General features: G+C 36.5%; 1 protein-coding gene across 2 annotated transcripts in view; it reads right to left on the bottom strand.

The window, feature by feature from the left end:
- Positions 1–13385, bottom strand: part of Cop1 (COP1 E3 ubiquitin ligase) — a 119893-nt gene that overhangs the window by 24440 nt on the left and 82068 nt on the right. For both annotated transcript variants that reach the window (XM_021199350.2, XM_021199351.2), the window contains exons 15-16: positions 6847–6963; positions 1274–1391 (exon numbers count right to left, since the gene is read on the bottom strand). In XM_021199350.2, coding sequence (XP_021055009.1) covers positions 1274–1391; positions 6847–6963 — 235 coding nt within the window. The remainder of the gene's footprint in view (positions 1–1273; positions 1392–6846; positions 6964–13385) is intronic.

Below are 13385 nucleotides of genomic sequence, written 5' to 3'. Positions count from 1 at the left end.
TCTTTCAGAGGTCCTGAGTTCAATTCCCAGCAACCACATAGTGGCTCACAACCATCTCTAAAGGATCTGATGCCCTCTTCTAGCATGCATGAAGACAGAATACTCATATACATAAACTAACTAAATAAATCTATAAGAAAAAATTAAAAGAAACGTGCTTTAATCTGTTTCATTCAAGTGTTGCAATAGATGTTCTCTTATGTTTCCTCTTACACTGTACCTCATTTTTAGGTTATTTACTGCCTATTGTACTTTTTCTAAAGAGGGATTACACTTTAGCTATCATCTAATTTAAGATCATTAATTAATTACCCATATAACTCCCTTGGAAAGCTCAGTTAAGAATATTTTGGGGGGCTGGGCGTGGTGGCGCACACCTTTAATCCCAGCACTTGGGAGGCAGAGGCAGGCAAATTTCTGAATTCGAGGCCAGCCTGGTCTACCAAGTGAGTTCCAGGACAGCCAGGGCTACACAGAGAAACCCTGTCTCGGAGGGGGGGGGGGGGAGAATATTTTTTGTCTTTTTTTTGTCTTGCCAAATCACCCAATTCTTATTTAGACCAACTGGTGTGAAGGTGAAGGTACAAAACAAAATTCAAGGCACTGGAATAAACAATTCTCTAAGGGAGAGAAGGAACCAAGTTAAAAAAAAAAAAAAAAAAAAGAAAGCCTGTAGAGAGAAATTACATATGGATTTACTAGATTATGAGAAGAATAACCAAAATATGGAACTACCCATATTGTTAGAAAAGTTCTATAGTTTGACAACAAGTTCACATCACTGACATTTTACTACCTAAAAAAGCAACTAAAAAGTTTTACAAGGGACATTTGCTAGATATAAGTAGACACTTCAAAAGTTCTCTTTAAAATAGATTTTACTGAGAAACTGGTTTAGGTTAATATAAAAAAAAAATCAATAAGTCATTTAAAATCAATAATCATTCTACTACTACACTGAAGGTAGACTTACACAGTAACACACTGGGTTACTTTACTCAAATAAGCTATTTTTTCTTTCTGTTGCACCAAATATTACTTCTTCAGAAGTAGTGACAGAAACCAAATTTGAAGATCAAATGTTATTAAATAAAATAAAAGTGATATTCATAATATAAAAATGAACAAAGCAGGTAAGATACATGTATTTCAATGGAAGACATGCAAATCTGTTGCTATTTGAGAAAGTAATCCAAGGTCCTTTTTTGCATAAACCTACATCATCAATGATAAGACCTCTGTATCAAGCTCACCCTCCAAGGAGAATACTCACGCAGAGACAATTTCTTCACCACTCACAAACTTGGCATAAGACACTGCTTTTCGGTGTCCCTTGAATACCATTATTGGCTGTTTAGTGTTACGAAGATCGTAGTAGTGGACACAGTGATCTAAAATAAAATTAAGAGATAAATGTAGCAAATGAAGAAAAGGGAGGCAAAATAATTTAACTGGATTTGTTGTTCTCATCAGAGCAAGGGGGGTGAGATGAGGGAGATCATCTTCACATCGAAACATTATTTTTGAAGCATTATTTATGAAAACTACCCCTCAGATGAGGTAAGGAATCTAGGAGAGAGATCACATTATCTTGTTTTAGCCCAACAGAAGCAAGCAGACTAGAAAATACAAAAGACAACAGGAAGAAAACAGTAGGAAAAACTGCTAGCTAAGGATAAAGAGAAGAAACTAGCTCCAGGCCTAAAACTTAAGAGGCTAGTACCAGAACATGAAGATGCAATGCACCATCTGACACAGCCTGAAGGTCAATTCCCAAGCCAGTGTTCAGGCAATAAAACTATGGGTAAAGCGGGTCTGATATCAATGAGCTGCCACTACCACTTCTTCCTTGAACCCGGATAGCACAATGCTAGGCAAGACTCCAATCCCCTGAGGCTAAAGAAAGAAAAAAAAAAAAAAAAAAAGGCACATTACCAGGCTACTGAAACCCAGTACACGGTAGACCCTAAGAGCTTTTTTTTTTGTAATCATGGAGAAGACTACATTCTGAACTCGCCCCGGGGCTGAGGGGTGGGGGTGGGGTCTGTGGCCAGAGTGAAAAGGATCTGTACTGTGGCTAGGCTGGCTTGGCTGGCGAAGGTTCCGAGTATACCACTGTCCTGTGTCCAGTCTCTGTGTTGTGTTGGTCTTAACAGATCATGGGCTCTAACGGTGACTCACACATCTAACAATGACATGGACAAAGCCATTATCACTAGAGATTAAAAGAAGTAGTAGTTGGGCTGGTGAGATGGCTCAGTGGGTAAGAGCACCCGACTGCTCTTCCAAAGGTCCTGAGTTCAAATCGCAGCAACCACATGGTGGCTCATAACCATCTGTAACAAGACCTGACGCCCTCTTCTGGAATGTCTGAAGACAGCTATGTGTGTAATTACATATAATAAATAAATAAAGCTTTAAAAAAAAAAATAAAGAAATCTTAAAAAAAAAAAAAAAAAAAGAAGTAGTAGCCAACTCACTGAATAGGAACATGGGGTCTAGTTTGTAATTGATCATTATAGGGGAAAAAACAATCAGTGTCTTACAAGAGTGTTGGCTGAGGAAAAGGCAGCTGGGCCTACCGTAGTCAGCCTCAGGTAGAGGCTTACATGATGAACCGCACTTTCTAAGTACTCTTACTGTTCTCTTGAATAGCACACATAAAGGTTGGGGTGGGAATCTCTGCTTTTGAGGATTCTCTATAGTACTGAAATAGCAGCACTGGCTGTACACTCAAAAAAAAAAAAAACTTATTTAAAATATCTGGAAGGATAAGCACAATACCAGATGATAAATCCTTAATCCTTTCATGTAAAGACATTAGTGGGTATGAATATACACCAACAACACTCATGGACTTATTATCATCTAAGCAAAATGAATATAAGCTGTCAAAGAGAGTTGACAAAGGGTTGATAGGTATGAATATTCAGACAGAGGGTCTTAAATAGCTGTGTACAGGCAATTAAAGGACAAAACAACCAAAATAATAATACAGACATAAATACATTAAGTCCACTGGCATGAGACTTTCCACAACTTTAAAGCCAAGCATTGCTTAAAACTGGAGAAAAATAAAGCCATTCCATGCAAATGACATTTTCAAAAAGAAACTAAGTAGTAGTGGCCACCCAGACGTTAACTAAGAGACTTTAAGTCATGTCAGCAAGGGAGGTGGGTCACAGTATAAAAGGGCCATATCAGAGGAAGAGGATAACTCTCGGCAGGAATGCACCCAATATTTGAGCATACAAATACATATGAAAATAGTAATAGGCCTAAGGAAAGATTTCAGTAGAGTAATAGAGGCATTTAAAAGCTTCTTTCACTAATAGACCATCTGGACAGAAAATCTATAAACAACAGAATTAAACTATACTGAATTGTTCAGTACTATTTCCAACTATAAGTTGAATTAACCTGGAAATCAGTAATAAAACTGTGGGCATTATATATAATTACATGTAAGTTAACAACTTAAGAACAATCAATGGAATAAAGAAATATTAAATTTCTCAAAACAAATACAAAGAAAAGCACAAAATGCCTACACTGACAGAATGTAGCAGAAGCAGTAGAAAGAGGAAGCATATAGCAACAAATGAGCACGAGCACACCAAAAAAGCAGTGCGAGCGAGCAAGTCCTGCTCTTCCAGAGGATCCAAGATTGTTTCTCAGCGACACACGGCTCCTGACCAGATGGTAACTCTAGCTCCGGGATATTTGCTGCCCTCTTCTGGTCTCTATGGACTCACATACACATGTTTATTCATATAAACATGAATAAAAATAAAATCTTAAATAAATAAAACAACCCCCCCCAAGACTAGACTATGGAACTGGCAAGGTGGCTCAGACAGAGTTAAGCCACTTGGCACTATCTCTGACCACCTCACTTCGATTCCTGAAATTAAGGAGGTGAACAGAATTGATTAGGGCAAGTAGTCCCCTTTGACTTCCACTTGTGTATCTCACATTGTGCACACACACACACACACACACACACACACACAAACACATACACACATACACTTGTGTACACAAATTAAGTAAACATAAAAAGGGGGCAGAAAGGTTTCAGAAAACCATCTATTACTTCCAGAGATGGAAGGATGACTCAACATGTGCAGATCAATGACACTGATACTCTATCAAAGAAATGAAGGACTAAAGCTTTGATTGTTTCAACAAATGCAGATAAAATATTTGATAAATTCATCAGGTCTTTATGAAAAAAACTGAAGGCAGAAAAGAAACATATTTCAACATAATAAATGCCATATGTAGCAATCCAACAACAGGCACTACCAGGATCAGTAGAAGAGACATGTCCATACAGCAGAAAGTAGAATAATCAGGGAATCTTTAATCATTGTGTATTCCCATTCCACCAAGATGATGCACAAGTCACAGTAGCAGAAGCTGCTCACATTGCACACACATCCATTGAAGCAAAGAGCAACAAAGATATTTATGCTAGTGGGTGCTTTCTCCAGGAATATAACCCAAGATCCTGCCTAGGGAACAGTCTTTCCCATAGTCGAGATGGGTCTCCTCAAATCAATTCATGTAACTAAGATAATCTTACACAGGCATGCCCAGAGGCTCAGCTCCCAGGTGACTGCCTATACATAATACAGGAAATTTATCAGGAATAGGAGCCTAGTGGCATTCACAGTTGGTAGAGTGTCTCCCTACTGTTCAAGCCATGGTTACTCAAGAAAGACAAACACAATTGTGACTGACAAAATGAATAAGCATCAAGATATCAACAGAATAAACCTAGTGAACTGATTCTGAAAGGTACTGGATAAAATATAGAATGTGTATTGAAGCAAAAAGCAATAACTTAAATTATTTGATTTTAATAGGCTAGTTTATGAAAATAGATGTTCTAGTAACAGAACAAGAAAAGCCAACTCAACTAAATGAAATGGACATGGAGCATAAACACTAGTACACACAACTCTGCTTCCGGTTTTGCACTGAGGTAGAACTGCAATGAATCACTGCAAAAGAAGCACAACTAACATTTTTTGGCTGATGTAAGCTCAAAAGCTATAAAAAGCTACTATATTTAGTATGAAAAATAAATATGTCTACTGGAAAGGCAAATTGTAACAGTTTCTGTCCATGTTTTTTTTCTTTTTTTTCTTTTGTTTTTTTGAGACAGGGTTTTTCTGTATAGCCTTGGCTGTCCTGGAACTCACTTTGTAGACCAGGCTGGCTTCGAACTCAGAAACCTGCCTGCCTCTGCCTCCCGAGTGCTGGGATTACAGGTGTGGGCCGCCACGCCCGGCTCTGTTCATGTTTTAAAAAACTAGTACAATATCAGAAAAAAAGGATCACTACACTACTTCTACTGGTTGCGGGATTGGGTTTGTGGTTGTTTGTTCTTATTTTAGTTCTTTTTTTTATTTTTTATTTTCTTTTCCAAATTTAAAAGCCTTAAATGTACTACTACTGTAAACCTCAGCTTGTTGTACAACTGGATTACATTGGTTGCCAGTTTGTGTGCTGTTTTCCTGGATGTGGCATGGTGGTTGGTAATAAAATAAAGGAAGCATGAATCATGGGAAAAAAGTAGCACAATAGAGAACGAAACTATTATTTTGCTTAAAATCACAACAAAATTATATAAAAAAGAAAGCTGATCAGAGAAATTCCAGGCCCTACAGGAAACAAACTATAAAATTTCACTTATGAAAAAAATCCAAATTAAAAGAAATACATTGCATGAAATTATATGGAGAAAAATACAACATCAATAATAATGCTCCCAGAACTATTACATATTTGTAACTCTAATTACTGTCAATTATTTTATAATATGATAATTTAGCTGATTGGGAAAATATGAACATTAAGGCTTAAATGGAAAAGTAAAGACTAGGTTAAAAAAAATCAGAATTTATACCAGGGAAAAATATTTCAAGATGTATATATCTAGCATGTACACAATACGCATCAACATTGAGACTCGACAGATAAGAGCCAACGTGTTCAAGATTACACTTGTGGTTAATGTGAACTGAGTAAATCAGCAGGGTCTGAGGGGTGCATGGAAACAGGAGCACTGATGAGGACAGGCTTGAATACAGTGGCCTTTTCAAACATTATTAATGTGCTCTGTACAAGTGTTAGCTTTACAGACAAAAAAAAAAAAAAAACCATTATTATGAAAAAAAAAATCAAGGAATTTTCACATATTAAATGATAGGTATTTTTTCTTAACATAAGTATTAAAGTGATAGAAAAAAATAAAAACACAAAAAATTAAGAGTAGAGCAAGAATGTGACTTATTCTGAAACTCATGGCTCTCTCACAACGAAAACTGCCACTCTACGTGATAAGTGTAAAACAGAATTGCAAAAAATATTTCAACTAACTCCTTACTATGACTAGAACATCTATCTTAAAAAAAATACTACATTAGCATGTACTCTATAATAAATGATTGGCATGTTTATTCCCCTTGGGTGTCTTATGCATAACAGGAAATAAATAGTCAAAGAAATGAATAGGCTTCTTTAAAAAAATTCCTGATCCTCTCAGTAAAGCTGTTTAATAAACACTAATTCTGCTACTTTCTAAGAAAAATGCACATCAACATTTAGCAGGCAGCCAACAAAAATTCACAAGCCTGTCTCTATGTGTTAAAGACAGGTGACTGGATGCCACAATTAGCAATAGCAGTAGATGAGAATGATGCAACTCGGTTTATCATAACTTAACAATGAAAAGAAAACCTATGATTATAAAAAGTAGCCAATTCGTTTTCAAATGCACTTTTAGGTATGTTAAAACAAAAATCAAAAGGAAATAAATTTACTTTAATTTCTTACCTGCACAGCCGAAAGCCAGATGGTACCTGGAGGAGGGGCTGAACTTCACACAGCACACGTTAGCCTTTGCCTCAATGCTCGCCACAGAATTGTCTAAATTGGTGGACCACAGCTTCACTAAGGAAATGGTGATAAAATTAAAAGAACAACACACTAAGCAAATGTAAGTAACAAATGTTACTCAAATATCTTTTGTGTCAACAATGAAGCATTTCATTGGGACAAAAAAAAATTGAGCTGAATAATAATGTGACAGAACAGTTCTTGAGAGCTTACCTGCAACATTCAAAAATCAACAGATATAAATAGTGATTCCAGAGATAAGATACCAAAGACTCAAAAGACCAAGGTACAGACGAACATCATTCTGGAGCTAGATGGTGGGCCCATTTTACTATTAATCTCAATATTCTATAGTGGAAGTTAACAGCACACATACATTTCACATGTATGAGATATGCTAAGATAAAAAACATCTCTTAAAACACTTCAAAACTCCAATCTGGATAGATCTGGGCTGCTCCCCAACTTTGTCAATGAAACAACTTCTTTACATTGGAATGGAGTCAGTGGAACATGACTGGCCAAACACTAAGAATAAGAATCAGTGCTCGCCGGGCGTGTTTGAGGCCAGCCTGGTCTACAAAGCGAGTTCCAGGACAGCCAGCGCTATACAGAGAAGCCCTGTCTCGAAAAACCAAAAAAAAAAAAAAAAAAAAAAAAAATCAGTGCTCAGCACCCAACTGGAAAGTGCATATTAATCCCCCCGATATCCACACCACAAATAAGGAACACCTTAGGGATCATATGAGAAGTGCAAAAAATGTAAGAGCCAAAAGATGGGAAGATGTGTTGTGAAGTGCTGAGTCTGGACATGGCATGGAATCACAATCATGTGGGTACCTGCACAAAACCCGTATCAGATTAAACTTGCCAAAATGCTGGCACAGATAAGGCGAACAAAATAAATAACAAATAGTAAAAGTATGTGGGGGTTTACTATCCATTTTATCGATTTTAAAAATCTGTTTCAATGTTTAATCCAGGAACAATTCTCAGATCGTGTGCACATACTGATACTTTTACGTAACTTCCTAAGTGACTCAAACATGTATTTGGGGTTGAAACCATAGAAAACTTTAGGACACTTAAGGATTACTGACAAAGTTACCTTTAAATAGGAGTAACTACAAAGGGTCTCAACAAAGAAGACTTCCACAAAAATGGATTTCCTATTTTATACCTGAAATCTCTCAGTAAAAATTATTTGTTACCAAAATAAGTAAGTTAGAGCCACTCATCAGAGTAACAATTTTAAACAGAACAATTTGGTTTGGTTTATGTCTTTTCTAATAAGAAGACACATATTTGCTCAGTTAACACATGTAAACTTTTTACAGTAATTATGTCATTAATTTCTTGCTTCCTATTTCAGACAACTAGATGTCAATATATAACCATGATACTGATGTCTCTATACTCATTCCATAGCCTGCAACTTAACAAATTCCTTTATTACAGGGCAGAGAAGGTGCTCAAGCACCTGCTGTTCTTGTAGAGGACCTGGGTTTGATTCAAGAGAAGAAAAAAAATATCGATTTTTAAAATAGGCAATTAATAAAAAGACATTTCTCAAGAGAACAAACACAAATGGGAACGAGATACATGGAAAAAGGTTCAACACTGCTGATCAGAGAAATGCAAATGGAAACAATAATTTGTAATCATCTTCCTCCAATAAGAATGATTAATGTTGGCTGGGCTGTGGAGAAAGGGGCTACCATGATCCAATAATCCCATCAACAGGTATATATCCAAAAAAAGGTAAAATGTGTTTACTGAGACGCCTGAACTTGTGTATTTATTGCAACACTATTTATGACGGCCAAGATATAGAAATAAGCTATGTATTTGTCAAGTGATGAATGGGTAGAACTTACATATATATATATATATATATATATATATATATATATATATATATATATATATATATATATATATATATACTCATATATATGAGTATATACATATATCCCCAGACGTTCTTAAATGAAAGTAGCTAGGCATAAAAAGCCAAGTACTGTATATTAAAATTAAAAAGTTACCCTCATGGAAGCTGGGAGTAAAATTATAGTTAGCCTTGGGCAGGTAGGATAAGAAAGTGGAAAGGATTTATTAGTGGGTATTAAATTATAGTGAGAAAGAACTAACAATTTTGTATTGTAACAAAGACTAGAAGGGATTCTGAATATTTTCATCATAATGAAATCATAAATGTAAATGTATGAAGAGACATGATAGGGCATCCTGAATTAAATATTACACAATACACACATTTTAAAATACTACATGGTATCATGTGTATGTATGTATGTATGTATGTATGTGTGTATGTATGTATGTATGTATGTATGTGTGTGTATATATATATATATGTGTGTGTGTGTGTGTGTGTGTGTGTGTGCACACGTGTATCTGTGTGTGTACGATTTGTATGCCTTTAAGAGTCACTCAAAGCACCACCACACTTGCAGATTACACTAAAAGCGGACTTGGGTGGAGTTACACTCAATCAAGTCAACAAACATACAGAACAATTATTGTAATTCCACAACCCCACTAATCGTCTCAAAAATCTCTTACAACCAAGTGTTACACAAACAACTGTTATATACATCAGAGTTAGTAACAAATAAAAGGTAGCATAGAACTAACCATGAACTAACAGAATTATAGTCAAATTAAAAGTACATATGGTTTTAAAATGCAATCATAATTAACATTACTATAACATATCATTTTATATATAATTAGTATCATTACTCAAGCAAGTCACAGTTATAATCACCACGAGTATAATTTTTATTATATGAGATTATTAAAAAAAGGTAGTTGCCAAAACCATAAAGACAACTAGTTTAAAATATTGTAAAGATCACTTAGGGCTGATGAAATGGCTCAGAGGATCAGAGTACCTGGGCACTCTTCCATAGGACCCAGGTTCAATCCCCAGCACCCCACTCTGCAGTAGCTCACAATAGCCTGGACCTCCAGTTACAGAGGATCTTACACCTTCTTTGGACCTGTGAGGGTACTATGTGCATGAGGTGCAGGCAAAACACCAACAGACATAAAAGAAAAGAAAAGAATTTGTAAAAAGAAAATCTCAAGCATCAATAAGTTGGACATCAGTGGGAGGAGAAGCCCTTGGGCCTGAGGATGTTTGCTATCCTAGTGTAGAAGAATGCTAGGGTGGGAAGAAGGGAGTGGGTGGGTGGGATAGCACCCTCACAGAGGCAAGGCGGGGGAGGGGGTATGTGATAGGGGATTTCTGAAGGGGAGACCTGGAACAGGAATAACATTTGAAATGTAAATAATGAAAATATACACTTAAAAAAAAAAAAAGAATATCTAGGAAACTGGAGAGAGGGCTCAGTGGTTAAGAGCACTGACTGCACTTCCAGAGGTCCTGAGTTCAATTCCCAGCAACCACATGGTGGCTCACAACCATCTGTAATGGGATCCCATGCCCTCTTCTGGTGTGTCCGAAGACAGGGAAAGAACTACAACATATTTTCATGGTGACTATAAAGTGAACAGGTGTGTCAACGGTGCTTCTCTAAAAGATATATAAGCTACTAATACACTTGTGAGTGTTGCTTGCTGTTTTTAGACATACAACAGCTAGTACTGTAGTCAAGATGAAGCCACACTGACTTAGGATGTCCTGGTATACACAAATAGACTGGGAGACAGAGAGGAAGGCTACATGTAGAAAGCGAGAATGAAGCAATACAGCTTTAAGAAACCCAAAGCACTCTCTAAGCCCTTACCTTTCTTACTCTCTAGCCCTCCCTCCTTCTCTCTCTCCTTCCCCCCTTCTCTCCACATGGCCACAGCCAGCCTCGGCTTCTCTCTTTCTACCTTCTCTCCTTCTCCCTGCCTTTCTACAATAAAGCTCTAAAACCATAAAAAAAAAAAAAAAAAAAAAGAAAAACAGAAAAACAAAAGAAAAAAGTAAGAACCCCAAAGCAAACAACTACCAGGCTACAAAGCCAGCAATAAATTGTTCTTCCCAGAGCCTTCAGAAGGAATATGGCCCATCCAATATCTTTACTTTAGATTGGTGGTCTCCAGTCTAATGAGAAAAAAAAAATCTGTTGTTTTAAGCAAGTCAGTTTGTGGTGTACTTTCTTATGGCAGTCTTTGAAAACTAAAACAACAGATAAAATGAAAAAAATTAAAATCAACTCAATATTCTAAGAGGTAATCATAAACCAATAAGCCATCTCTCCAGAGACCACAATCCTGTGTCACTTCAAAAAGAAAGAAAGGAAGAAACAAACAAACAAACACAATCCCAATATAATCTTCTGGAGAAAATAAAGAAGAAACCAACAAGAATAGAAGAAACTGAGGAATTAAATCAAATGGTTCTCAAAATACACAGATAGTACATTAAACCACTAAGGATACAAGGATACCTTTGTAAAAGTGTTTAAGAATTTCACTTAATTTAAGAAAACTCCGTCTTCAGCAATGACTGATGACAGTCCCCCTTTGAAAGGCAGGCTGATAATAAAAGACAGCAGCAGCCCTCTAGCCTGTCCACTCGGCAGAGATGCAGACTGAGGCATCTCTCAACCCTCATCAGAGAAGCACAGAGACCCACAATGAGCCAAGGTGTAAAGAAGAGGAGTCGCCAGAATACTCAGCCGTAATAGAGCAGAGGGGGCAAAAAGACGGAGAGCCAGACATGGTCCTTCATACATAACTGGGAAGCTGCACAAATGAAGTCAGCAGTTATGAGCATATATGCAAGCCCTATACAAACACCAGCATGAAGACACAAGGAGGACAGAATGTCTCACTCCTAGAATAAGACCCACTGGCAACTGATAGCTGCTAAGAAAGCAAGAGTAGGTTTCTTTAATAGGAGTGCTGCCACTGGTAGTGGACTGAGCTCCAGTGGAAGGTCATTATGTCCATGAATATACTGGGACTTAATGTGGAAAAAAGAGAAACGTTAGATAGTTGGGTGGGTAAGGAAGTGGAGCTTATCTGGAAGAAGAGCACTGGGTGAATATAGCTAAAAGCTATGAAATTCTCAAAAGAACTAATAAAAATTAATTTTAAAAAGATAGCATCGGGGGCTGGAGAGATGGCTCAGCGGTTAAGAGCGCCGACTGCTCTTCTAAAGGTCGTGAGTTCAAATCCCAGCAACAATATGGTGGCTCACAACCATCCGTAATGATCNGNAATGTGATCTGATGCCCTCTTCTGGGGTGTCTGAAGACAGCTACAGTGTACTTACATATAATAAATAAATAAATCTTTAAAAAAAAAAAAAAAAAAAAGCATCTTCTTCCTCAAGGTGAAGATCTATAGCAATTAAGTCAAACAAAACACACTGTATTTACTTACATATGCTCTACTTTGGTCCTAATAAAGAATATAAAAATGACTGCTGGGGAAACCATAAAACGAAAAAAGAGAACAAAAACAAATTCATTATTTATTCCATCTAGTTGGTTTTAAAAAAACAAATCTGTTAAGTAACATTAAGTATTCTATACAAGTTTTATTTCTTTAATGTTACTAGGTAAAAGAATGATTTAATTTAGGAAAAAAAAAATTTAAAATATAATTACCCTACAGAATGAAATTATCTAGTAATCTATGTTTTCATGTATCAATCCCTAAATTTGTTTTTCAAATGGTAGTTTTTAAATTAAAAACTCAGAATACTCTTTTTATTTACAAAACAGAAAAATACTCATGAATAAAATTGACAATGCTATTTACCAAAACTATCCCAAAACCCACTATCTCAAGAGATACAGGAATTCCTCTGAAAATAACCCAGGGTGCTATAATCACCAGAATAAGCTCACACTCCCGAAGTGTATTTTCCACAGCTGGTTCTGCTCTGCAGCAGTAGATGGCAGTGTTTATAGAGACACTTCATTGTCCTTCTAGCTTACAATATTCACTATCTGGACCTTCACAGAAAAGCTGAAAATCAATGACAAAGAACTGTCAATCTAAGGGGATCAAAGATGAGGGTGAAAAAGGTCCCATGTAATTTACAGACAAATTTGTTTCCCCAAGAAGTATCTTTTTATAGAGCAAAATAAAAAAAAATTATATATAACACACATACACACATACTTTGAAGAACAAAAAGAATCTAGAAGATAAAGTAGGAATTACTCAATCTGAATAAAAATAACAAGAAAATAGTGTATATGTGCCACAGACTGGCCTCACTTGGGGTCCCTGATCTGTGTGGAACTGGGTCTCTTTGTTGCAGGTGAGAGAGGATTTGGCAAATGAGTGACAGACAGTTCACAGGAGAGAGGGTGTTCAACCGAATGCATTCTCATAAAGTGAACACCAGTGTTATAAAGTACAGAGAACAAAGGGGTAGGATGTCACAGTAGGCAAAGTACATTGAAGTTACTTGACACAAAACAGAGGAATGACTTCAAAGGGACTTACAGGAGCCAGGTAATGTTTACAGTTAAGATAAAGCA

The sequence above is a fragment of the Mus pahari genome, chromosome 5 (assembly GCF_900095145.1).
Source record: "Mus pahari chromosome 5, PAHARI_EIJ_v1.1, whole genome shotgun sequence".
Classification (NCBI taxonomy): Eukaryota; Metazoa; Chordata; class Mammalia; order Rodentia; family Muridae; genus Mus; species Mus pahari.
The sequence above is the reverse complement of the archived record's forward strand: the minus strand, read 5'-3'. Positions and strand labels throughout refer to the sequence as shown.